The 24,057-nt window shown below is 37.2% G+C and overlaps 9 protein-coding genes across 9 annotated transcripts; 7 read left to right on the top strand and 2 right to left on the bottom strand.

Annotated features, from left to right (window-relative positions):
• Positions 1 to 214: 214 nt before the first annotated feature.
• Positions 215 to 3,516, bottom strand: CBG17784 (the record flags this gene model as incomplete). The annotated part of the gene is made up of 11 exons (XM_002631799.2): positions 215 to 358; positions 400 to 650; positions 694 to 853; positions 1,449 to 1,700; positions 1,745 to 1,855; positions 1,897 to 2,085; positions 2,130 to 2,228; positions 2,573 to 2,718; positions 2,802 to 3,005; positions 3,056 to 3,188; positions 3,232 to 3,516. 11 exons carry the CDS (start codon positions 3,514 to 3,516, stop codon positions 215 to 217), a joined length of 1,974 nt encoding a protein of 657 aa, XP_002631845.2.
• Positions 3,517 to 7,714: 4,198 nt separating this feature from the next.
• Positions 7,715 to 8,547, bottom strand: CBG17786 (the record flags this gene model as incomplete). The annotated part of the gene is made up of 3 exons (XM_045242877.1): positions 7,715 to 8,122; positions 8,318 to 8,431; positions 8,476 to 8,547. The coding sequence occupies 3 exons, from the start codon at positions 8,545 to 8,547 to the stop codon at positions 7,715 to 7,717; spliced, it is 594 nt and encodes a 197-aa protein (XP_045096304.1).
• Positions 8,548 to 9,499: 952 nt separating this feature from the next.
• Positions 9,500 to 11,038, top strand: CBG25696 (the record flags this gene model as incomplete). Its single annotated transcript, XM_045242876.1, has 3 exons — positions 9,500 to 9,550; positions 9,603 to 9,644; positions 10,550 to 11,038. 3 exons carry the CDS (start codon positions 9,500 to 9,502, stop codon positions 11,036 to 11,038), a joined length of 582 nt encoding a protein of 193 aa, XP_045100041.1.
• Positions 11,039 to 12,359: 1,321 nt separating this feature from the next.
• CBG25697 lies at positions 12,360 to 13,282 on the top strand (the record flags this gene model as incomplete). Its single annotated transcript, XM_045242875.1, has 2 exons — positions 12,360 to 12,434; positions 12,857 to 13,282. 2 exons carry the CDS (start codon positions 12,360 to 12,362, stop codon positions 13,280 to 13,282), a joined length of 501 nt encoding a protein of 166 aa, XP_045100042.1.
• Positions 13,283 to 14,024: 742 nt separating this feature from the next.
• CBG17789 lies at positions 14,025 to 14,796 on the top strand (the record flags this gene model as incomplete). The annotated part of the gene is made up of 3 exons (XM_045242874.1): positions 14,025 to 14,039; positions 14,241 to 14,376; positions 14,435 to 14,796. The coding sequence occupies 3 exons, from the start codon at positions 14,025 to 14,027 to the stop codon at positions 14,794 to 14,796; spliced, it is 513 nt and encodes a 170-aa protein (XP_045096305.1).
• Positions 14,797 to 15,379: 583 nt separating this feature from the next.
• Positions 15,380 to 16,714, top strand: CBG17790 (the record flags this gene model as incomplete). The annotated part of the gene is made up of 3 exons (XM_002631802.1): positions 15,380 to 15,451; positions 15,526 to 15,624; positions 15,749 to 16,714. 3 exons carry the CDS (start codon positions 15,380 to 15,382, stop codon positions 16,712 to 16,714), a joined length of 1,137 nt encoding a protein of 378 aa, XP_002631848.1.
• A 1,420-nt stretch (positions 16,715 to 18,134) lies between these two features.
• Positions 18,135 to 20,810, top strand: CBG17791 (the record flags this gene model as incomplete). The annotated part of the gene is made up of 6 exons (XM_002631803.1): positions 18,135 to 18,206; positions 18,281 to 18,379; positions 18,494 to 19,164; positions 19,817 to 19,886; positions 19,962 to 20,057; positions 20,148 to 20,810. 6 exons carry the CDS (start codon positions 18,135 to 18,137, stop codon positions 20,808 to 20,810), a joined length of 1,671 nt encoding a protein of 556 aa, XP_002631849.1.
• A 1,002-nt stretch (positions 20,811 to 21,812) lies between these two features.
• Positions 21,813 to 23,042, top strand: CBG17792 (the record flags this gene model as incomplete). The annotated part of the gene is made up of 3 exons (XM_002631804.1): positions 21,813 to 21,884; positions 22,016 to 22,111; positions 22,194 to 23,042. 3 exons carry the CDS (start codon positions 21,813 to 21,815, stop codon positions 23,040 to 23,042), a joined length of 1,017 nt encoding a protein of 338 aa, XP_002631850.1.
• Positions 23,043 to 23,628: 586 nt separating this feature from the next.
• On the top strand, positions 23,629 to 24,057 carry CBG17793 (the record flags this gene model as incomplete). The annotated part of the gene is made up of 1 exon (XM_002631805.1): positions 23,629 to 24,057. One exon carries the CDS (start codon positions 23,629 to 23,631, stop codon positions 24,055 to 24,057), a length of 429 nt encoding a protein of 142 aa, XP_002631851.1.

Raw genomic sequence — 24,057 nt, 5'->3', positions numbered from 1 at the left:
GTCTGGTACTGTAAAAAAGGAAAACAAGTATTTTTTAGGTTACAGAATAAAAACTCTTCATTTAAGAAATTCATAGAATACACTAAAGATCTCAAAACATTGTACACTTCTTCACAGGATTCATTGGTGATCCAACTGGACAATTGAACGCCTCTGCAAACGCTTTCTCATTGCAAACACTCCATTGACTCGAAAACTGTTCGTTGCATGAACATCATCCAACTGCTTTGCAAGTGGTAACGATGATCGCGGAGCGCACCAATTCCTGTGACAAATCCAATTTTTTGAATGTTCTCCAAGCAACATCCTGCCCGATTTCGTCAGCCATCATTTCTCCAACAGTGAGAGTGCCGTTCAACTAAAAATATGTATTCACAAAATATTCATTTGCAGACTTACTGTCTTTCCAAAACTAGGATCATCGTAGTTATTATACTGATTGGTAAGACACGCTGCTTTCTTCTCATACTCCCTTTGATCTGCCCCATCAAACCACGTTTTCAAATTTCCATTTTCGTCAAAATTTATTCCGTTGATATCATATCCATGACCAATTTCATGCCCAATTATGAAACCGATACCAGCAATTTTTGCGTAGTTCGGGAAACTCGTATGGAATAAAGGATCGTCCATCATCGGAGCAAAGACATCTAAAGAGCTACGAGTGGGGTGAACTAGAGGAAAAGAACTCACTGATTGAATTGCCAAGTGGAGCGTACACAGCATTAGTCGTCAGAAAGAAATGTGGACCCATTGGAAAATCCGAAGAGACATAATCCATCATAAGTTTCATTGATGCCAGGTCGATTTTTCTCATGGTTAAATAAAACGAATCGGATGGATCTAATTGAATCTAAAATTTGAATGCAATGTGCTCAGGAAACACAACGCTTATAATCTTTAGTAGAAAGGGTCCAATTTTCTAGCACAATCAGAGAGGGTCCTTGTATGAGAGACCTTTTCTTTTCTTAAAAGAGAACCTTTTAAGTTGTCCGGTTCCTTGGCCCAAACCACGAATACAGCGTGAAAAAAACGTCTTTCAAAACCTATACGTCTGTTTTGAAAATATAATGTATTCGATAACCTCAAAACATTGATCACGTCAAAAAATTAAGACGAAATTTTGAGAGTTTTTCCCCAAAGTTTCGAGAAAGATTTTATGTTCAAATCACTGAGGTAGCAGTTTGGTTCTACAAAGACAGTTAAGAATTTCATTAATTGTTCTATGCAACAATTTTCAAAGATTACCACGAAGAAAAACTTTTTCCAAAAGGCGGAAATTCGGGAAAATGATCCCGCCAAACTAAATATGCTGAATTTTAAAATTCAAAAGGAAAATAGTTTTGAAAGACGCTCTTGCTGTATAGTTGGTTTGGGACAACTTGAAAGTTTTCCTTGTTAGAGCGGATATTCTAATACAGATTGCACAGTGGGTTAGTCATTCTCACACTGTAATGTTTGTCCAACGCTCCTGGTTGCTCCAATTCGTCTGGATACGAAATCGTCTTTTTCATGGCTTTTGCTTTCCGAATTGCAGCACTTCTTGTCTTCTCATGAATCCATTCAGACTTTTCGAGCATTTCGATAAAGCTAGATCTGATATCCTCCACCAGTCTATCTACATCCTTCAAAGCACCCTTGTCAAAATGATTTCGAATAAAAACTCTAAGAGAAGGAAGTGGGAGGAAGTGAGCAACTATCTGAAAATAGTCAAGCAATTTTTAAACATAATATAATTTTTTACCCTTTCACATTTTGTATCAGTTGTAGGTTTGAACCTTAGAGAGTTTGAAACATATTTGTAAACCAAGTAGTTTGCAGTTATTCTTTTGTCCTTATAAACAAGCTCACTGATCTGGAAAATTGTTTTGTGCACTAATAATGACTAAAAATTACTCTTCGGACTTTTGAAAGAAAGCTGTTCCATCCGTATATTTTATTTTTGACTTTTCCCCAACTTCTTGGTCCTTTTGTTAGAAGTGACTTGATCAAATAATCAAAGACAGGAAGAACAGCATTCAATTGTTTGAAGTTGTTAAACATGATTTCATCTAGATTCTCTGGTTGAGGTGTAGACTTAACAATCTGAGAATTTATTTATGAATATAAGTTGACTTGAAAAAGCTTACATCTTGCAGTGCGTGACTGAAATCAATAATTTCTTTCACTCTATCATCCAGTTGTGACTGATCCCGAAACGCGGCTGATCCCAAAACCAATGATAAGGTCTGTAAAAGTTGTAAAAAGTATTGGATGCGCAGTTTGAATTTTGACGATTTGAGCCGAAAAAAACGATATTTTTATATGAAATACGAAAAGCCTGGTCGGACACCCGCTGACGTGAGAATGAGGCTTCTTCAATCGTACAACAATGAGCAAAAAAGCGCGCATTCTCACTTATAATTTGGCCTAAGCCTATTTTTTGGGGGCCGGGTGTTTGTTTTAGGTGAAGATGTAAGAAAAGATCGCATAAAAATCAAAAACTTTAGTGGCACCCCTCAACCCCATAGCGCCGATTTTTTTGGAACCAGGAAACCAAACCGCACGTCATTCATGATGAAGTTTTTCTCACATTTTTTACGTCTTCGGTATTATTGAAGTATTCACTAGTCGCATCGATAAACACTTTCGGAGCAGCAGGAATAATGAATTTGAATATTCCATAGCTGATTTCGTTTCTTTCTCCACCAATGCTTGATTTGATTTTGTTGAGCAAATCTGAAAAATCTTGTCTCTGATTTTATGAAAAAAGATTTATGATGTTGATTAAAAACACAACAATTGCAAAACATTTGATTTACCAGCCAAGTCGAAACTGCTTTCATCCCAGTTTGGATCTGCCAAAGGCCAACCAATTTTCATGGCTTCTCGTTTGATGTCTTCGATCCTCTCCTTTTCGATCTGATCTTTGAGGTTGCCATCTTTGGTGTCTTCACACTTCTTATATAAATGGGCCATCAATTTCTCGGTTTTCGAACTGGTGGGTTTGTTTTTCTTAATAAACTCTGAAAAATTCGAAATCTGATAGAATGACATTGAGTTGTTAGTTGATAACCTCTAATCAATCCAAATAATATATAATTTTTCTTTGTCATTTGATCTTCCGCGTCATTGTGCTCAAAGTACTTGCCGCAGGAATATTTGAAGAAATCTTGACAAGGATCTACAGAATCGTCTTTCCAGTTGTGCTAAAAACGAAACTTTCTAAAGTTTGAAGTTCTTGAAACTCACCAAATGATTAGCCAACATGATGCATTCTTTAGTTTCGCAAACTTCGACTCCTCCAAATTTTCCCAATAGCAAGACAACAATCAGAGCAGCAACCAAAGCGAGAATGAGGAGAATGGGGGTTCCGTAAAGAATCAATTTTTTCCAGTTTCTCTTTTTGGGAGAATTCGATTTTTCGCTTTTCGATGGAGTGGACTTGGGCATGCTCCCAGTTTTCGGTTCCTTCGACTTTTTAGGTCCAGTTTGGGTTGTTGTTTTCGGAGTTTTTGATTTCTTCAGCCCAACCATTTTCAGAATTGGAACCTGAAAATTATGAATTTTATTTTCAACTGTGAATTCTTCAAAATCTTCAGAAATGGAGATTCTGCATATATTTGAAAAATATTGTTTAACATTATGTGTTCATCATGAAAACTATTGGTCGTCGAAGCTATTGGCGACCGCGTAGTTCCAAACACAACGCCCCTAACTATGTAACTTGACCTCCAAAGTTTTTGATGTACAAACCTTTGAAGTTGTTAAAACTGAAAGCCAATTATTCGGTACTAATTTGATTTTGTCACTTTGACTGTCTATAACAGACTGATCATGTGGATTTAGGACACTTCAGGGTAATTTATCTGAAAACAGAAGAGGCCAAGTGACAATTTTTGAAAAAATAAATGCTTTTTGAACCGTGAATTTATGTCACACAATTCATGAAATCAGTGTTCAGAACTGAGAGAGAGAGACCTTTTCGAGTGGTAAATTATAAAATGCTATAGAATAACACCTGAAAAATGATGAAACATAAACAGTGCTGAAAATTGATCATCTGGAATTGCAAAAAGATAGTAGAGAAAGCCAAAAAGCCGAAAGACTCTAGTTGAAAATTTGCAAACTCATACCATAAATAGAATTGCAGCTCCATGAGGTATTACATGATTAAAAGTTGGCCAAAGACTCGATAATCGTGATCAGAGGCCGTATGCAAGAAAGTGGAAAACAGACGGAAAACAGTTTTTCGGAAAACGAATTACCGGAAAATGACGATTTCGGTATGCAAGAAAATTTTCGTTTTCCGGAAAACCATTTTCCAGGCGTTTTTTTCCGAAATCGTTTTCCAACCTCGTAGGTCGGAAAATGGAGAGGAAAACGATTTTCCGGAACAGAAAAAAGGGTTAATATCGGCGAATTTCTCGAAATCTCGTTGTTTTTTTTGAAGCAGATGTATGAAACAAAACATTTTTAGAAAATAAGTTAATTTTAGTGTCTTGAGAGCAAATTTTTCGAAATTTTCAAAATGGCTTAGTTGGCTGCATCAGTCTGAAAAAATAATATAAATTTCAAAGGAAACAACAAGACCGCTCGCTACGGCAATAATGGAGACTTAGTAGTTGCGTTTCCTTACAACGGGAACGAGACGCGTCTAGCTGATAACTATGCGGTGGCATTAAAAACGCTTGCAAAGCTTGATGGTGACCCTCCAGAGAGGAAACAGCCAAGTTCCTCAGTATGCTAAGATCATCGATGATCAATTACTAGCTGGGTACATCGAGAAGGTGACCCCTGAGATGTTGGAAACCACTGGTCCACAGTACTATATTCCTCATAGAGCTGTTTTTAAGGAGGACTCTGAAACTACCAAAGTCCGAATCGTCCTTGACGCTTCCAGCCACGCCTCCGGCCAGCTGTCCCTTAATGACTGCCTCCATGCAGGAACGAACATGATCAACAAGATTTTCGGAATCTTGGTGCGCATGCGCTTCTCTCGATACGTCATCGTGGCGGACATCGAGAAGGCCTTCCACCAGATCAGACTCCAAGAGGAGTCCCGAAACACGATCATGTTCCTGTGGTTAAAAGAGCCCTCTCAACCAGTGACCTCTTCCAACCTCCAGGTATACCGCTTCACCCGAATCCCGTTCGGAGTTTCCTCTAGCTCGTTCTTGTTGGCCGCATACATCTATTACTGTCTTGATAGTCATCCTGACAGCCTCAATCAGATGATTAAGGACAACATTTACGTAGATAACTGTCTTTTTACCACTAATGACCGTGACGAGATTCCTCAGATCATTGACAGCTCTCGCAAGATTTTTTCCGAGATGAAAATGAATTTTCGAGAGTTCATCGTTAATGACGTCAAGATCATGAATTCGTTACCACCAGAAGTGAAAGCAAAAAACGACATTATCGAGCTACTAGGATACCTCTGGGAAAGTGTGAATGATACTCTCAATATCAAGATTGCCCAGATGAACATTGATCATCCAACCAAGCGACAAGTCGCTTCGAAGTTCGCCGAGACCTTCGATCCACTTGGACTGGTGTCCCCCATTTCTGTGTCCCTTAAGCGGCTCATCCAGAAAATGTGGGAAATGGATATTGATTGGAATGCTAAGCTTCCCCCGGAAGCCCTTAGAGACTGGTGGATGTGTTTATTAGGGCAATGTAAAGTTTGATCAATTTTTCCTATAGTGAACTATAACTCATGAGTTATGCAACTTTTTGAGGAGTCATTTTCCAGCTCATGGTTCCATTGTATTTCCCTTTTCACTCTGAAACGATCATCTGCCGAGTTGAATGATGAAATATCAATTCCTACTAGCTCCAAAAATCATAAATTAACCCCTATTGTACAATTTTCACTCAATTATGATGATGACAGGGTCAGATTTAGATAGAAAAAAAGCGGAATCTCCTGAAAACATTCCACTGAAAAGAAATTTCCACCAATATTCATAATTGTCACTTTTATCAGTCTTCCGAACATTGTATTATGTATTGATAGGTTTAACTTGGTGAAAAATCGAAATTATCAATTTTCGGGCTAACAATATCACTGACGTATATCCCGACACCGGAAATACGCCAACATTTTCCGGAAAATAGAGGCTGGAAAACGATCATTTACCGGAAAATGTTTTCCATTTCGTTTTCCGCTTCTTGCATACGGAAAACGGCATTTTCCGGAAAATGCGTTTTCCAAGGAAAACATTTTCCAAAGAAAACGGTTTTCTGGAAAATCCTTCTTGCATACGGCCTCAGAATGTATATTTCACATTCATCATCGTTTTCCAACTCCATTTGCAGTTCCTTAGTCCATTTTCCATAGCGGGGGAAATATTTGAAGTCATAGGCAGCAGTAATAGTGGAAAAGGTCATGGCGACAGCATACTTGTACAGACTAAAAGAGAGAACGGATGGAAAATGACCGGAATGCGGACACTTATATACTCCCAAAAAATAAGCCCGCCCCCTTGGGATATGTCACCACTGGCTGTAAATTTTTGGAAGGGATGACAATTAGAGTAGGGTATACTGTTTATTGTATCAGATGAGCAATCTTGGTAATAATACAACTTTTATTGTCATCCTTTAGACTTTCAATGAATTAATATAAAGGAGACAAATGGAGTACCACAGAAATTGTATTCATTTCATGAGAAAAAGTCTATGAATCTACAGGGTGGAACAGAGATTATGTGGAGAAGTGTACTTGAATTTTATGATTATTTATTGTTATTAAAAAAAGATCTATACAAACCGAAGAGGTAAAATAGAGAAGGAGAGAGATAGAAACTAATAAAACAAAAAGAGCAAGTGAATGAGATTGGAAACAAAAGAAATGAACCCGGTAGAAAGAGGGAGAGACTGGTCAGAATTGGGTGGAAACGAAAAATGAGCGTTAATGATATTACGGTAATTTCGAAAAATTAGTAGTATTGACCTCCAGTCATCAGAAATTGGTTGTACTGCTGTTGAGGTCCCATAGTTTGCTTAGGTTTCGAAGGGACTCTTCTAATACAGGTTTTACGTTATGTCTTTTCCTCTCACCCTTTGAAACACTAACCCAAAGGTTCCATCATCCTAGAAATCCCATTTTTGCTACTTTAGTCTTCCTTCTGAATGTCTCATTCAAGGTTTCCGAAGTTCTAAAGTGTGAGTTATCACCTCTCTTGGAACTAATAACAAGTAAGGCGTCTGTTCATTGTACCGTATACTTTTATTATCCGTTTTACACGTCGGTGTCCTTTGTTTTTCCTCCTGACTTGCCGGTCCCTTTTAAGAATATTTTGGCATACACAGTGCGGTCAATATCTCTAATCGAATACATGCCTACAGTTCCTTCTACAGTATCTTTCTTCGTCATCATTTCTAGGTTTTGTCAGGAAACGAAATAATAGGTTGGCTAATAAGATACTGGAATCGGAAAGGACTGCCAAATGAAGTAAAAGAAGGACATCTTATTCTTTTGTAAAAACTATTAAACAAAGCTTCGGAAATTTCATTAATTTGAGAACTAATATTAGGAAAATTTCAATATTTATGTTTCATACAGCCATAGTACAGAAAAAAACAGATAAGAAATTATGGAAACAATAGACGATTACATCGAAGAAGATTGATAATATTTGAAGAACAAATTGAATTTGTTTTGTGGTTGATTTTCAGGATCTTCTTGATTTTCTGGACCTTCTTCTTGACGTGGTCCATCTCCATCTTAGTTCTGTGGATGTGGGCCACCGACAACTTCAATCCAATCTTCTGGATCCTCTTCTGGTTGTACTTCACGTGGTCCTTCTGGTCCTACAACCCTTCCTTGGTCCCCTACAACTGGAGCCTCTGGAGCAGCAACGACTGGTCTCGGACCTTCACGAAGCTCTGGAATAAATCGTGGAGCCCATACATCAAATCGAGGAGCCGGACCTTCTTGGTATCCAGGGATCAAGCGACCTGGTGGACGTACGGCGTTTGGAGGACGGAGGAGCTGACGGAGCAGCCGAGGAAACCGATTATCTCTGACAATCGAATTTACCGGATTGAGTGGTATTTCCGGGAGATCTGGTGGAAGGTCTCCGAACTGTTGCAAGTGACGAATACGTTCATTTCGAGCAATTGACCATTCAAGCTGAATTACATGCTCCTGGAGCTTATTCATTTATTCTTGTAAGTCGATTCGTTCCAACAACAGGTTGGGATAGGTAGCTCGATGGTTTCTCTCCAAATTGTTGAGGTCTACGCGTTCCAATTCCTGGAAAACAAAATTTAGGATTCGGAGAAAAGTTTCAGAGTTCCAAATTTCGAAAACAAATCTGAAACTTACCAATGTATGTTCCATCACTCCTCTGACTTTGTCCAACACCTCCACATCCTGCGGTTCCGCACCCCTCACATCTTCAATAATTCGCTGCCGTTCGAGTTCCAGTGTACGGATTGACTGAAAATATTAAGGTTTTTTTGGAAGGCAGAAGTTTAATTTACCTGTCTCAATTGCATAATTCGATCTCTCAATCGAAGCTCCTGCGCGTCCTCGCCAACATTTCGCTGATTCATTTTGACTCTGAAAATGGAAAAATACGTTGACAATTTTTAAAAATTTAGAAACAAAACGAAAACATGGATGACTTTGTTCGTTTTTTCCCCTCTTCAAATTCTTGCGCCAAGAGTTTTTTGAAAAAATTTCGGTAGATCAAAAATTTTGGAATTTGTAATTAAAAAGGACCCACAATCAGAATATTTGTTTCAAAATTTTTTCGAAAACTTCAAATTGAAGTCCGTAAACGTCATTAATGCCTGAAAAATATTGCTAATGTAAGCTTTCGATAAATTTTAATATCTGACAGAAGATTATAAGTCTCGCCACTACCTTTTGAGCTAAGCGGTTCTTTCTGTGACATTACTAAACGATGTCCATCCACTTTGAGCCCATATATCTCATTCCCTGTTAATGATATCCAAAAACTGTCAACTAGTTATATGTTTATCATAACATCACAAACATTTTGTCAGTTGATCAATTTTTGTAATCTTTGATAGGAACCAAGTTAAATTGGCTCAAAGTTAACAAACTGGAAAAAAAGCTCCAAAATTCCTCACATCACCTCCATAATCTCCCCTCCCCCCAATGTTTTCCGTCAAAAAAGGACATTGCTCATGCCACGTTACTCTCACTTACTTCTTCCTCCCTCCTTCCAGTTTTTCTTCTCGGTGCTTCGTCTTCTTCTTCTACTCGAAATTCTTGTTTCTCTCTCTGCGTCTCTTCTCTTCTTGTCTTCTCTCGTTGCAAATCTTTTGGGGTCTGCATCTATCGCCATATTTCAAAGAAAAATGCACTTTTTCGTTTTAATATGCATTGAAACCAAGGAATTTTGATAGAAGAACTGCTTGGAACTAATTTATGGATAGTTTCGGAGCCTGTTTTGCCCTTCTTTTTCGGTTTTTTTTGTTCAATATTTTCTAAAAATCGACATTAAAATTTCGAATTCTGGAAATTTTCAGATTCAAAATGAACAATGCCGATAGGATCGTAGAGGCTCAACAAAGGTTGGCGGAACTAGTGAGTTCTAGTATTTTTGAATGGAAATTCTACAAAAATTTATTTTTTTCAGAGGCAACAAGAGGATCGCGACATAGCAGCATTTAATCCGGGGGTGGGTTTTTTTTTGGAAAAAAAAATTGTCCAAAATTTGAGATAAACCCCAAAGCTGTTCCAGAAAACGGAAAAAATGGAGAACTTGGTATAAAAAAATCTGAGGAATTTTGAAATTTGATAATCAGGATATCGGTAAAAGAGAAGGTTGTTGAACCTGATAATTAGATTCAAAAATTAAAAAAAATATATCCTAAATTCGAAAATTCTTTGAAATATCCGAAAAAAAAAATCAGAACAATAAGGAATTCCAAAAACTCAGGATTTCGAAAAACTTTGAAAATCCAAAAAATCCTAAAATTCTTAAAAAATCAGAAGTTTCAAAAGTTTAGGAAATACTAAAAAACCAGGATTCCAAAGAAGTTTCAAAATTTCGAAAAAAACTGGGAACATTCGAAAATCTTTAAGTTCCAAAAGTTCAGATCTTCCGAAAAATTGAAACTTCGAAAGTTTTGAAAAATCCGAAAAATTTAGAAATTCCAGAAAATATAAAAATATAAACTTTAAAAAAAATTATCCAATTTCATTATTCACATTCTTTTTTTTTCAGTTTTTAACTTCTGTAAATTTTTTATTTTTGGGATGTCACTACCAAAATCTCAAATTAAAGTTTTTAGAAACCAAAATTGTCCAGCTTTGGTAGAAGTTGCCTACCGTAATACCTGTAATAGAATAGGCCCTACATTGTCGAGGTTGAGCTCAATTATCTCAACTCCTATGCAAGATATCAAAAATGTGTCAACTGATAAAATGATATTATGATGAACAATTAACAAGTTGACAACTTTTTTATATCTTTGACAGGAACCAAGAAAAATTGGTTCAATATTGAAAGTTAGGTGCGTTTCAATAACAGGTTTTAAGGTACATTTTTTACTTTGAAAACGAAAAAAACTGAATTTTCAGCGTCAACAACAACGAGAGGTCGAGAATCTGGTGGTACGAATGGAATTGCAGCAACTTCTTGAAATGATTGAAGATCTCGACTACGTGATTTCTCTAGAAGAGAGAAGAAGAGAGCTGGAGAGAAGACAGGTCGAAGGTAATAATGGACAAAATGTGGCAGGGCCGAGAAATGAAGATCTCATGGAGAGACTGGATTTTCTGAGAAATGAGCTTGATGCAAGACAAGAAGAATTCCATGCTATAGGCGGTCCACTTCGAGGTATACCTCCTCCTCCTCATCCACACGATTTTGGACTTTTGAGAGGAGATGAAGATCTGGATGAGATGTTTCAAATCATAATGCGCAATGCGGGAATGCGACAAGAAGAACGTGAAGCCAGGGAACTAGTGATGCAGCTTAGAATCGATGAACTTCGACGGCAGCTTGATGAGGAGAATCGAGAAAGAGAAGCCAATGAGCAGCCACCACCGAATCCGCCGCAGGAATAAGCGAATTTATTGATTTTTTTCGAACTTCAATCTTTTTGTCTTTTTTCCTGAAACTCATATTTTGTTATGACCATTTCCATAACTCTTCTATTTCAAACCCCACATTGTCACCTTTGAACCCATTTATCTCATTTCCTGTGAAAGAAATCAAAAAGCGGTCAACTGATAAAATATTGGTGATATTATGATAAAAATTGTATCAATTGATCGTTTTTTATATATTTCACAGGAAATGAGATAAATGGGTTCAAAGTAGACGGTTTTCATCTGAAATTCTTTCTTTTTTCTAGCTATTCCCATCACTCTTTCTTCTATTCCAAAACGTCCCATTTTTTCAAGTAACCAAATTTTCAGACGAATTAATTATCCAAGGATTTCAAAATCAATCATGTTCAGCTTCATTTCTCAAACTATATCAAAATTCATACTGTAAAACCTGTATTACAAGAGCCCCACATTGTAAACTATGAAAATCATTTATCTTGGTTCCTGTGAGAGATGTCAAAAACGTGTCAACTGGAAACTTGTTTATCATAATATCAGAAGTATTTTGTCAGTTGACACATTTTTGATATCTTGTGTAGGAATTGAGATAATTGAGCTCAAAGTTGACAGTTCAAAAGTTCACCTTTCTCAAAACTCATAATTTCAAGTGTTCCGCTTCCCAAAAAATCTCATTTCATCATTCCTTATTGATCTCTCTTCTTCCATTTGTCTAATTTTTCAAACTTTTCTTTTTTTTTCCGAATAAATAAGTTATTTTCGTAAAAGACTTTTATGTTGCAATTTTTTTTGGTCTCAGGATTTTTAAGCTTTCAGATTTTCAGAATTCTCAACTTTCCAATTTTCCGATTCTTATTTTCTATGTGTCGTTTGTCTTTTCCCCGTTGTTTCTTTCTGTCTTCCTCTTCTTCTTCTTGTTTCATTTTTCTCCTCTCACTGCCTGCGTCTCCTCTTTTCTCTGTCTTTCTCGCTTTCCTGCCAACGCACAACCGCTGATCCTGTATATTGATTTTCGTTGTATTAGCATCGGAAATTTTTGTTTTGTTTGCCGAAAATTAAAAAAATAAATTTTTTAAACGAAAAATACGATTTTAGAAGGATTCTTATTGCTGAAAATTTTTTTTCAATGCAAATGCGCCCTATCGAACAATTTTTTCTTTCAATTTTCAAAGTTTTTTCTCGGGTTTTTGGCGAATTTTTGGCAAAATTTTTTCCATTTTCAAATCGAGGAATTCTCAATTGAAAAATATCGTTTTCCCATCATTTCCTCGCTTTTTTTTCAATTTTCTAACTTTCAAAAAACATTTTTCAGACTCCAATGGCTCAGGACAATTTAGAAGGCCAAAATGAGGAGCTCCGCCGCATACAGCAGCAAAATGATGAGCTGGAAAGAGTGAGTCTATTTTTTGAAAATTGAATTTTTTCATTTAAAAATCTTTTATTTAATTCGAAGTTTTTAAATAAAACATATATTTTCAAAATTTTATTCTTTTAGGTAGTCGAACGACATCGACAAAACTTGGCACGTCTCAATGAGCAAGAAAGAGGACTGAATGAGAATTTGGTGAGTTTTTGTTTTTTGAAAAATTCAGAACTTGAGAAAATTTGAGAAAGCGCCGAACACCTAACTGCCTTCCTAATACCTTGACGTTGTTCGCCGGATGGTGTTGGGGATGTGGTGAGTGGTACTATGCGCAAGGTCAAGGGTTCGATACTTCTTGTGGTTTTTCTTTTTTTTTCTCTATTTTAGAGTTAAAAACCGCTCTACAATCTTTCTAGGAAATGTCCCAAATCAAAATTTTATTTTTTTTTCAGCAACTGCTCAACCAAAGACTCCAAGTCCAACAAGACCACCTGAACTTGGTTCAGAACCTTCCCCCATGGCCCGGTTTGCCAATGTTTCCACCACTCCCCAGAGCTCCTTTGAATGAGAGAGAACAAGTGGCGAGGGATCTCGAGGAGCTTCTACAGATGATTGAGGACCTGGACTATGAGATTTCTCTTGAGGAGAGATCACGGGCTCTTCAAAGGCAAGGAATTCTTCCAGCGGCTCGTCCGGCTCGCGATCTGGACCAGCTTCGTCAAAGAGTCGATCAATTGGCACAACCTCTGGCTCAAATGGTTCCGGCTCTGAATGCGATGATCCATCAACTAGGTCAACAGATTCCAGGACTTCGAGAGTTGAATGCTGCTCAACGAGCCCAGCCACCACCGCCACAACCACCAGCACAAAATAATTAATTGGGTATTGTATTTGTGTGATCTCCTCCTGCTTTTTTTTGCTGATTTTCAATAAATATGGAATGCATTTATAAAGTTTTGTTTTAGCTTTTACAGATATTTTAGAAAATTTTAATTTTAGAGGTCTCTAGAAGTCTTCTTCAGAATTATCCTGAAATTTACAGAAATATCCAAAAACCTTCAGAAGTCGTCAGACGTCTTTAAAGTTATCTAGAAGTATCCAGAAGGCTTTAGAAGGCTTCAGAAGTTCACAGAAATCTCCACAAGACTATGAGAATGTATAAAAGGATTCAGAAGTCTTTCAAATTTTTTTTGAAGTTCCAAAGAAATTTGGAATTCTCCAGAAGCCTTTGGAATTTGTATTGAGTATCCAGAAGTATCCAGCAGTCTTCAGAAGCCCATGGATGCTTCTAGAAATCTCCGTATGACTATAGGAATCTGAAGGAGGCTTCAGAAGTTTTTGAAAGTTTCTTGAAACTTCCAGAAGTTTCTAGTAGTATCCAGAAGTCTATTTTTTTTCAAATCCTTTTTTTTTGACTTTCAAATCCTTTTTTTGAACTTGAAAACTGTGAAATTCGAAATTTCTGAAAAAAATATTTTTTGATCTACCAAAATTTCAAAAAATAACTTTTGAGCGCAGGAAGTTGAATAAAAAATCAACAAACAAAATTTTCCATTTTTAATTTTTTTTTCCTTTAAAATTTGAAATGTAAACCTATATTTACCCATTTTCAGAGCCAAAATGAATCAGCAAAATGTTGGCGGGACGCGCAGGAGCTTCGGTTGAGAGCTCGAATTATGGAACTGACAATGAGAAGGGTAATTAATTTTTTTTTAAATTTTTCAAAAACTTCTCGCAGTCTATTCTGTAATTTAAAAAAATTAAATAAAACAATTGTTTTCTCAAAATAATTTCAAAATATACAGTCGGGATAGTCAAAAAAAGCAAAACTTTCAGACAATCCGTGCTCTTCAGGCAATCCGTGCTCTTGGCCAGAAAATTCTGAAATCGGAAGGGGACTTAGACCGATGCTTCCATCTTTTATTTCTAGACGGATTACAGCATGGATTGGTAAGGTTTACAGCATGGATTGGTAAGGGTTGAAGTCGTCGGTTTTCGACATTGACTGAATCTAGATGAACCACGTCCAGAGGATCAAGAACGTCCAGAAAACCGAAATCCAGAAGAGCAACGTCAAGAGGAAGGTCCAGAAAACCAAGAAGATCCTGATAATCAACCACAAATTCTTCTTGTTATCCGAAGGCCAGCAGTTACCGCTCCAGAAGCCCCAGTTGTAGAAAGACCTGCTCCAGAGGAGCAAAGAGAGGTTGTTGGACTAGAAGGACAACGGGAAGCACAACCCGGAGAGCAACCAGATCCAAATGTATTCTTTATTCCACCAGAACGACGGGTTGGTGATGACGGAGTTCCACTTCCACGAAATCAAGATGAACCACGCCAAGAGGATCTAGAAGGTCAAGAAAACAGGAGACCAGAAGAGCCACGTCAATGAGGAAGGTCCAGAAAACCAAAAAGATTCTGAAAATGAACCACGAAACTAACTTAACTTTTATCATTTTTTCATTCTAACACTATTCATCACTTCTGCTGTAATCGTCTATTTCAATCTCTTTCGTATCCTTGTACTTCTATATTTGCCTTTATTTCTGCATTTCGATTATATAATATTTTTAAATAATAAAACATTTAATTTTCAGATTTTGCAGTTTTTTGAAAGATAATCTGGAATTTAAAAAATTTCACCTCTGATGTTTTTAAATCTCATTAGTTTCTGAAAATTTTTTTTTCTCACATTTAGAAATTTCTGAAATTCAAAACGCTCAAAAAATCTGATGTTCTGAACGGATTAAGTGCTTCCAGAGAATTTTGAAATTTTGAAATTCAATCATTGACAATTCTTAAGTCTAAAAATCTAAAAATATTTTTTTTGATCTACCTAAAAATTTGAAAAAAAATCTGGGCGGCAGTAATTGAATTTAAAAAAATCAACAAACCAAATCTTCCATTTTTTTTCATTTTTGCTTTCTTCTAAAATTTGAATTGCCAACTTATATTTTTCCATTTTCAGATTCAAAATGAGCCAAGAAAATGGTGGTGAGGACGCGCTGGAGCTGGAATTGAGGGCTCGAATTATGGATCTGAGAAGGGTAATTGATTTTTTAAAAATATTTTTTCTAATAAACGAGGTTTCCATCTTTCAAGAAATTATATAAATTTTCAGACAATCCGTGGTCTTGAAAGGCAACGAAGAGTTGTACTCCCAATGGTCCTTGAACCGATGGTAGTGGCGCTGTTCTACCAAATGGCATTCGAGGAATCTGTAAGATTTTACAATTTTGCTAGAAACGAAATTTTGAAATTTGTTGTTGGTTTTTTTGAGTATTGAGTATACTATTGACAACCTCAAATGTCAAATTTTCAGGCTCCTAAATATTTTTTTCCAGCAAAGACAACGCATAGAACTCGACACTGCCGAGAGATTCTACCGAGATACCTATCCCAACCTGTTGGAACGATTAAACTTACAAGAAGAAAATGATGAAGTTCAGGAGGATTTATTGGACGAAGAACATTTAAATGCTGTAATAGAAGTTTTTCATTACATGCAACAACGCGGACAGCTTCCACCAGAAATTCCGGAAGTACCAGTCAATCTAGTGGAAGTTCCGCCTTTGGAGAACGTTCAAATCCCTCCGCCTCCGCTAGCAATTCGTCAATTTCCAGTGGCTGAAGCACAAGGGAATCCGGTCGTCGCACCTCAACAACTTGGGGATCAGGAGTTTAGGGAACGGTTTCTTGAAGCGGAAAGACACGCGGAAAGACGAGCAGCAGCACAAATAAATCTTGTTCCACCAAATTTGATTAGACTGGAAAGACTAGCGCGAAGACGAATAGAAAATATGAATGCTGCTCCTTTGGTTCGAGAACAAATTCTTGTAAGGCAAAGACGAGTAGAAGCTGCTGCACATCGAGAAAATCAAGATCCAGAAAATTTTATTCAAGTTATCCGTGCTGAAAATCGACAAAATCAAGATGAACCACGTCAAGAGGATCAAGAAGGCCCAGAAAACCAAAATCCAGAAGAGCCACGTCAAGAGGAAGGCCCAGAAAACCAAGCAGTGCCTGAAAATCAACCACAAATTCTTCTTGTTATCCGAAGGCCAGCAGTTACCGCTCCAGAAGCCCCAGTTGTAGAAAGACCTGCTCCAGAGGAGCAAAGAGAGGTTGTTGGACTAGAAGGACAACGCGAAGCACAACCCGGAGAGCAACCAGATCCAAATGTATTCTTTATTCCACCAGAACGACGGGTTGGTGATGACGGAGTTCCACTTCCACGAAATCAAGATGAACCACGCCAAGAGGATCTAGAAGGTCAAGAAAACAGGAGACCAGAAGAGCCACGTCAATGAGGAAGGTCCAGAAAACCAAGAAGATTCTGAAAATGAACCACGAAACTAACTTAACTTTTTCATCGAATATTATCAATCTCTTCCGATTTAATCGTCTATTTTTAACACTTTCGAGTCTTTGTACTTCTATTTCAACTACTATTTTTCTGTATTTTGATTGTTGATAATTGAGCACAATAACGTTTATTTGGATAATTATTTTTCAGAGATAAACTGAAATTCTAATAATTACACTTGAAATTCGCAAAATTGACCGTAGAAGTTTTCAGACGGCGTCAATACGAAGTTGTTTGACTGTGAAGTTTTTTTTGTTGGAAAAGTTCTCTCGTCGTCTGCACTCTAGCCAAATTCAATTTTTCACGGCCCTCTCTCTTTTACTCTTTTTTTTTGGCTAATAGAAGTTTATCATATTGTATTGTGTTAGTGGCATATGCCCTTCAATCAATTCAATAAATAAATTAAATCACAAGAGTAATGGAAACCACTGAAAATAACGAACTTGAGCAATTTTTATAGAGAAAAAGATCATTTTCTGTATTACTGAAGACTTCAGCTATCACCTGCACAACACTCCATAAAAATTGGAGCATTTTGAGCAACGTTATGAACCAATGAACAAAATAAAAACCGGTTTTTCTCAACCGTACATAGCTCTATCAGATTTTCACGTAGTCAGAAAAATAAAGCCGTCATCAATACCGCAGAGAATTTTGCTACAATCGCTCCGTCTTCGATTTTTTATTCAGGTCCTCATTTTCTTGTAAATCTTGAAAAAGTGTCAAAAATCGAAAGTTTTCGGGAATTTGGTACTGAAATTTGTACCCTGCAAGACTCTGCCAGTATCCAACCGATCATAATGATCAATACACCAAAATTTCCAATTAAATCTGTGAAAAATTGCACAGAGATAAAATAGCGTGAGAGATGAAGAGACGCAGAGACATTTTTTCTGAAATTTTTTAACCAAAAATTTTCACGCTGGGAGACCGTGGATCTCACTTGGGTTCAGGCGAGGGGGTCAGAAAAAGCGCCCTAGCAAACTCGTAGGCCAGAAGAAATTTAATAATTTTAAAATGAACGCGGGTTTGAACTAGATCATGATCTATTTCTTAAAAATCAACGGGTTGCAACGCGCGCATTCTCGCTCATCGTTTAAAACTGTGATACTCAGCCAACGAAGTTCGCCACCGAATTGAGAATTTTTNAAAAAAAAACTGGGGCGCGCTTTCTGACCCCCTCGCTTGAACCCAAGTGGGATCTCTGAATTTCTGAAAAAATTTTTTTTTTGATCTACCAATTGATCTATAACGTTTGGGCGCGAGAAGTTGAATTAATCAATCAACAAACACAATCCTTCAGTCTTCCATTTTCTCCTAATTTCAATAATAAACCTAATTTTTAAATCATTTTTAGAGTCAAAATGAATCAGGAAAATGGTGGCGGGGACGCGCAGGAGCTGGAATTGAGAGCTCGAATTATGGAATTGAGAAGGGTAATTAATCTTTAAAAAATATATTTTCTAATGAATGAGATATCCATCTTTGAAGAAATTATATAAATTTTCAGACAGTCCGTGGTCTTGAAAGGCGACAAAGAACTGCACTCCCGATGGAACTTGAACCGATCGTGGTGGCGATGTTCTACGCAGTGGGACTCGAGGAATTGGTAAAGTTTTACAATTCTGTTAAAAACATGGAATTTGAAAGGATTTTTTGATATTTTTGAGTCGAACTTTTTCTCAATTTTTGAGTTTTCTGAAGTCTAAATGTTGTTTTACAGAATAGAGAACGCAGAGAACTCGACACTGCCGAGAGATTCTACCGAGATACCTATCCCAACCTGTTGGAACGATTAAACTTACAAGAAGAAAATCATGAGGTCCAGGAGCATTTCATTGACGCTGACTTTTTAAATGCTGTAATGGAACGTGCTCGTCAAATGCAACAATTCGGAGAGCAGCTCCTACGAGAACTTCATGAAGTAGCATTCAACCCTGTGGAAGTACCGCCCAATCCACCTGTACCACCTTTGGAGAACGGTCGAATCCCTCCGCCAGCAATCCGCGATTTTCCAGTGGCTGAAGCACAAGGGAATCCGGACATCGCACCTCAACAACGTGGGGCTCAGGAGTTTATGGAATGGTTTCTTGAAGAAATGAATGCTGCTCCGGAAAATTTGATTCAAGTTATCCGTGTTGATCCACGTCAAGAGGCTCAAGAAGACCCAGAAAACCGAAATCCAGAAGAGCCACGTCAAGAGGAAGGTCATGAAAACCAACCAGATATTCAGGAAGAACTACTCAATCCGATTGAAGTAGCGCGAGCAGGGAGACATTTGAATCATGCTCAACTCCCTCGGCTCCATAGACCTCCGCCAGCAATTCGTCAGTTTCCAGCGGCTGGAGCACAGCGGAATCCGGACATCGCACCTCGACGACTTGGGGATCAGGAGTTTATTGAACAATAGAATGCAGCGCGAAGATTCTTTGAACATCGCCAAAATCAAAATGAACCCCGTCAAGAGGATCAAGAAGGTCCAGAAAACCAAAGAGAACCTGATAATCAACCACAAAACTAAATTAATTTGTTTAATTTTTTCTTCTAATATTATTAATTAGTTTCGATGTAATCGTCTATTTTTATCACTTTCATATCTTTGCACTTCTATTTTAACTACTATTTTTCTGTATTTCGATTGTTGATAATTGAGCACCTTTTATTTTAAAAATTATTTTTTGACAGATAAACTGGGATTTCAGAAGTTTCAAGATTTACAAATTTCAGCAAGCTACAAATGTTTAGAATTCGAATTTTAACTCTGAAATGTGAAAATTTAATCAGTTTCTGAAACTTTTCTTTCTCACATCTGGAAATTCTGAAATTCAAAACGTTCAAAGAATCTGATGTTCTTAAATTTCGACATTCAATCATTGCCATTTTGGAAGCCTAAAAAATCAAAAAAATTTTTTATCTACCGAAAACTGAAAAAATGGCGCCAGAAGTTGAATTCAGAAAAAAAATCAACAAACAAAATCTCGCATTTTTTTTCACTCTTTTCTTCTAAATTTTTTTAATTTTGAAACCAAATTTATTCCATTTTCAGATTCAAAATGAATCAGCAAAGGGACGCGCAGGAGCTGGAATTGAGAGCTCAAATTATTGAATTGAGAAGGGTAATTAATTTTTGAAAATGAATTTTCTAATGAATGCGATTTTACTATCTTTCAAAAATTTTTTTAAATTTTCAGAGAATCCCTGAGCTGGAAATGCAACAAAACGCTGCTGTCCCAAGGGGATTTGAACCGATTGCAGCGGTGTTCTACGAAGTGGGGTTCCAGGAGTTGGTAAGATTTTACTACTTTGTTAGATACATGATATTTTGATTTTTAACTCTCAAATTTCTAGTTTTCCGAATCCTAAATTCATTTTTTCAGCAAAGACAACGCACAGAACTCGATAATGCTGAGAGACTCTACCGAGCTACCTATCCCAATCTGTTGGAACGAATAGACATACAAGAAAACAATCATGAAGTCCAGGAGCGTTTAAACGACATTGAACGTGGAATTGATGTAAATGAACGTGCTCCTCCTCGCTTGCAACAACTCGGAGAGTTCCCACCAGATGTCCGGATAGTACCACCCAATCCGCCTGTAGTGGAACCTCGGATCGTCGGAGAAAGCCGTCGGAGAAGATGGGAAGAAATTCAAATTCAATACCCAGAAAATGGACCTTTGGAGCGTGATGGAATCCCTCTAATCCCTCAGCTCCATCTGCCTCGGCCTCCGCCAGCCGTTCGTCAGTTTCCAGTGGCCGAAGCACAAAGGAATCCGGACATCGCACTTCCACAATTTGGGACACATCAGGATTTTCTTGAACAAATTCTTGCAAGGCAAAGACGAGTAGAAGCTGCTGCACATCGAGAAAATCAAGATCCAGAAAATTTTATTCAAGTTATCCGTGCTGAAAATCGACAAAATCAAGATGAACCACGTCAAGAGGATCAAGAAGGTTCAGAAAACCGGAACCCAGAAGAGCAACGTCAAGAGGAAGGTCCAGAAAACCAAGAAGACCCTGAAAATCAACCACAAAACTAACTTAATTTTTATCATTTTGCTCTTCGAATATTATTAATCTCATTCGATTTAATCGTCTATTTTTATCACTTTCGAGTCTTTGTACTTCTATTTCTGTGTTTATTTCTGTATTTCGATTGTTGATAATTGAGCACAATAACGTTCATCTTGCTAATTATTTTTTTTTCAGAGATAAACTGGAATTTTAATAATAGCCCTTGAAAATTTCAGAATTACCAAAACTATCAAATTTTAAAACACCTGGTAGCTAAAAATTCTTAACAAATCAAAGAGTCTTAAAATTGCAAAATTAACAAAAAAAAAGTGATTGACTGGATTTTTTAAAGCTTCAAACAAAAAAATCGCAAAATTCTATAATAGAAATATTCAGAATGATCATTGATGATAGACTAGATGTCTCCAGACGTCTTTAGAACTTTTTAGAATATTTCAGAAGTGTCCATAAGCATTTAGAAGTGTTCCAAAGTATTCAGAAGTCTTCGGAAATCTACAAAAGTCCACAGAAATCTCCACAGAACTATAGGAAACTACGATCTAAGGCTTCAGAAGTCTTTCAGTTTTTTTTTTTGAAATTTCAACAAGTTTTCGGAATCCGCCAGAAACCTTCGAAGATGATATAAAGTATCCAGAAGTATCCAGCAGTACTTAGAAATCCTGAAAAGTTTTATAGTAGCCTCCAGAAGCCGATAGATGCTTCTAGAAATCTGCATACGACTATAGGAATCTGAAAGAGGTTTTTTTTTTACTTTTTTTAAAAAGTCTTTTGAAAATATACCATTCTCAGAGATAATAAGACTCTTAGAAAATTCTGAAGTTTTGAAATTCAAAATTTTGAAAACTCGAAATTTCGGAAAAAAATGTTTTTGATCTACCGAAAATTGTTGAAAATTTCGGGCGGCAGGAGTTGAGTTTAGAAAAACCTACAAACAAAAATTCCATTATTAAATTTTGTTTTTGAAATTGTGAATTGCCAACCTATTATTTTCTATTTTCAGAGTCAAAATGAATCAGCTAAATGTTGGCGAGGACGCGCAGGAGCTTCAATTGAGAGCTCGAATTATGGAATTGAGAACGGTAAGTTTTTATTTAATTTTCAAAACATTCTCACAGTCTATTATGTAATTCAAAATATTAAATTGAAAAAAAAAAGTTCTTAAAATAATTTCAGAATATACAGTCAGGACAGTAAAAAACAATATTTTCAGACAGTCCGTGATCTTGAAAGGCCAGAAAATGCGGAACTCGGAAGAGGACTGGGGCCGCTGGAAGCGTTATTCCTAGACGGATTACAGCATGGATTGGTAAGGTTTCAGAATCTTTGTTAAGAACATGAAATTTCAGAAATTTGGTGATTTTTTTTGAATCCTAAATACTGTTTTACAGAATAGAGAACGCAGAGAACTCAACAATTTGGAGAGATTCCACCGAGCTACCTATCCCAACTTGTTGGAACGAATAGACATTGAAGATGAAATACATGACTTCCAGGAGTATTTAATTGACCTAGAATATTTAATTGCTCGAAATGAACGTATTCGTCACTTGCAAGGACTCGGAGAGCTTCCACCAAATATCCCGGAAGTACCATTCAATCCGGTGGAAGAACCGCCCAATCCGCCCGCAGTGGAACCTCAGAACGCCAGAAGAAACCGTCGGAGGAGATGGGAAGAAATGCGAATGCAACACCAAGCAATGGAAGCTTTGGAGCCGCCAGCAATTCGTGACTTTCCAGTGGCTGAAGCACAGGGGAATCCGGTCATCGCACCTCAACAACTTGGGGATCAGGAGTTTGTTGAACAGTTTCAAGCATGGGAAAGACGAGCGCAAAGACAAGCAGCAGAAATGAATGCTGTTCCAGCAGACTTTATTCAAGTTATCCGTGTTGAACATCGACAAAATCAAGATGAACCACGTCAAGAGGATCAAGAAGGTCCAGAAAACCGGAATCCAGAAGAGCCACGTCAAGAGGAAGGTCCAGAAAACAAAGAAGATCCTGAAAATGAACCACAAATTCTTCTCGATGGTCGAAGACCAGCCGTTGCTGCTCCAGAGGCTCCAGTTGTAGAAGGACCTGCTCTAGAGGAGCAAAGAGAGGTTGTTGGACCAGAAGGACCACACAAAGCACAAGCAGGAGAGCAACCAGTACCAAATGTATTCTTTATTCCGCCAGAACGTCGGGTTGAAGAAGGTCCAGAAAACCAAGGAGAACCTGATAATCAACCACAAAACTAACTTAATTTTTATCATTTTTTTCTTCTAATGTTATTAATCACTTTCGAGGTAATTGTCTATTTTTTATCACTTTCATATCTTTGCACTTCTATTTTAACTACTATTTCTCTGTATTTCGATTGTTGATATCTCAGCACAATGACGTTTATTTTTATAATAATTATTTCGGAGATTAAATGAAATTTTAATATTTACATCCGAAGTACGCTATATTGACAGTATCCCCGGAAATTCCTAATTTTTTTTTTAGATACGAAATTTATACCGCAAAGTTGCAAAATTTGAAAAATTTGAAAAAAAGTTTAAATTTCCAAAAATAAGGTTTCGATGTTTTTTAAACATGGGGAAGTTTCAGGCGTCTTTAGAAATTACCCAAATCGTTTAACATTTTTCTGAAATTCTATTTTTCTTACCTGAATACCGTAAATAACTACCTTAATTATCATCCTGTCTTAAAGTTTATAGCCAGTGATGACAAATACCCAAGGGGCGGAGCCTATTTTGGGAGTATATAAGGGTCCGCATTCCAGTCATTTTTCACCCGTTCTCTCTTGACCAGCTCTTTTCTTTTCTATATTCTGTCACTATGGCCTCTATTACTGCTGCTTATGACTTCAAATATTTCCCCCGTTATGGAAAATGGACCAAGGAAATGCAAATGGAGCTGGATGAACACTCCCGTCGGATGGTTAAACTTATGAACCATGTTCAGGATTTATACAAATCAAACAGCCAAAAGAAGAAAGATCAGCAGAGAGAGGACACTGATGCTGATTGTATGATTGCTCCGGAATCTCCAGTTTTCAGTCAATCCCCTTCGACTTCTCCAGCACCAGAATCGCCATGCCAGTCGACGTCTCCACAAGTACCAGCCCATCAGGAAGCGATGCCAATGGAACAGAACTATCCACCAGTCAACTGCACCGTCTACTACTATCCAACACCTGCAGAATGCCAATACTCTCCAGTCTACCCAGGAATCAAAAACCAAGGATGTACCTACTATCACCATTAA

Source organism: Caenorhabditis briggsae (genome assembly GCF_000004555.2).
Source record: "Caenorhabditis briggsae complete genome, chrII, whole genome shotgun sequence".
Taxonomy (NCBI): Eukaryota; Metazoa; Nematoda; class Chromadorea; order Rhabditida; family Rhabditidae; genus Caenorhabditis; species Caenorhabditis briggsae.
The sequence above is the reverse complement of the archived record's forward strand: the minus strand, read 5'-3'. Positions and strand labels throughout refer to the sequence as shown.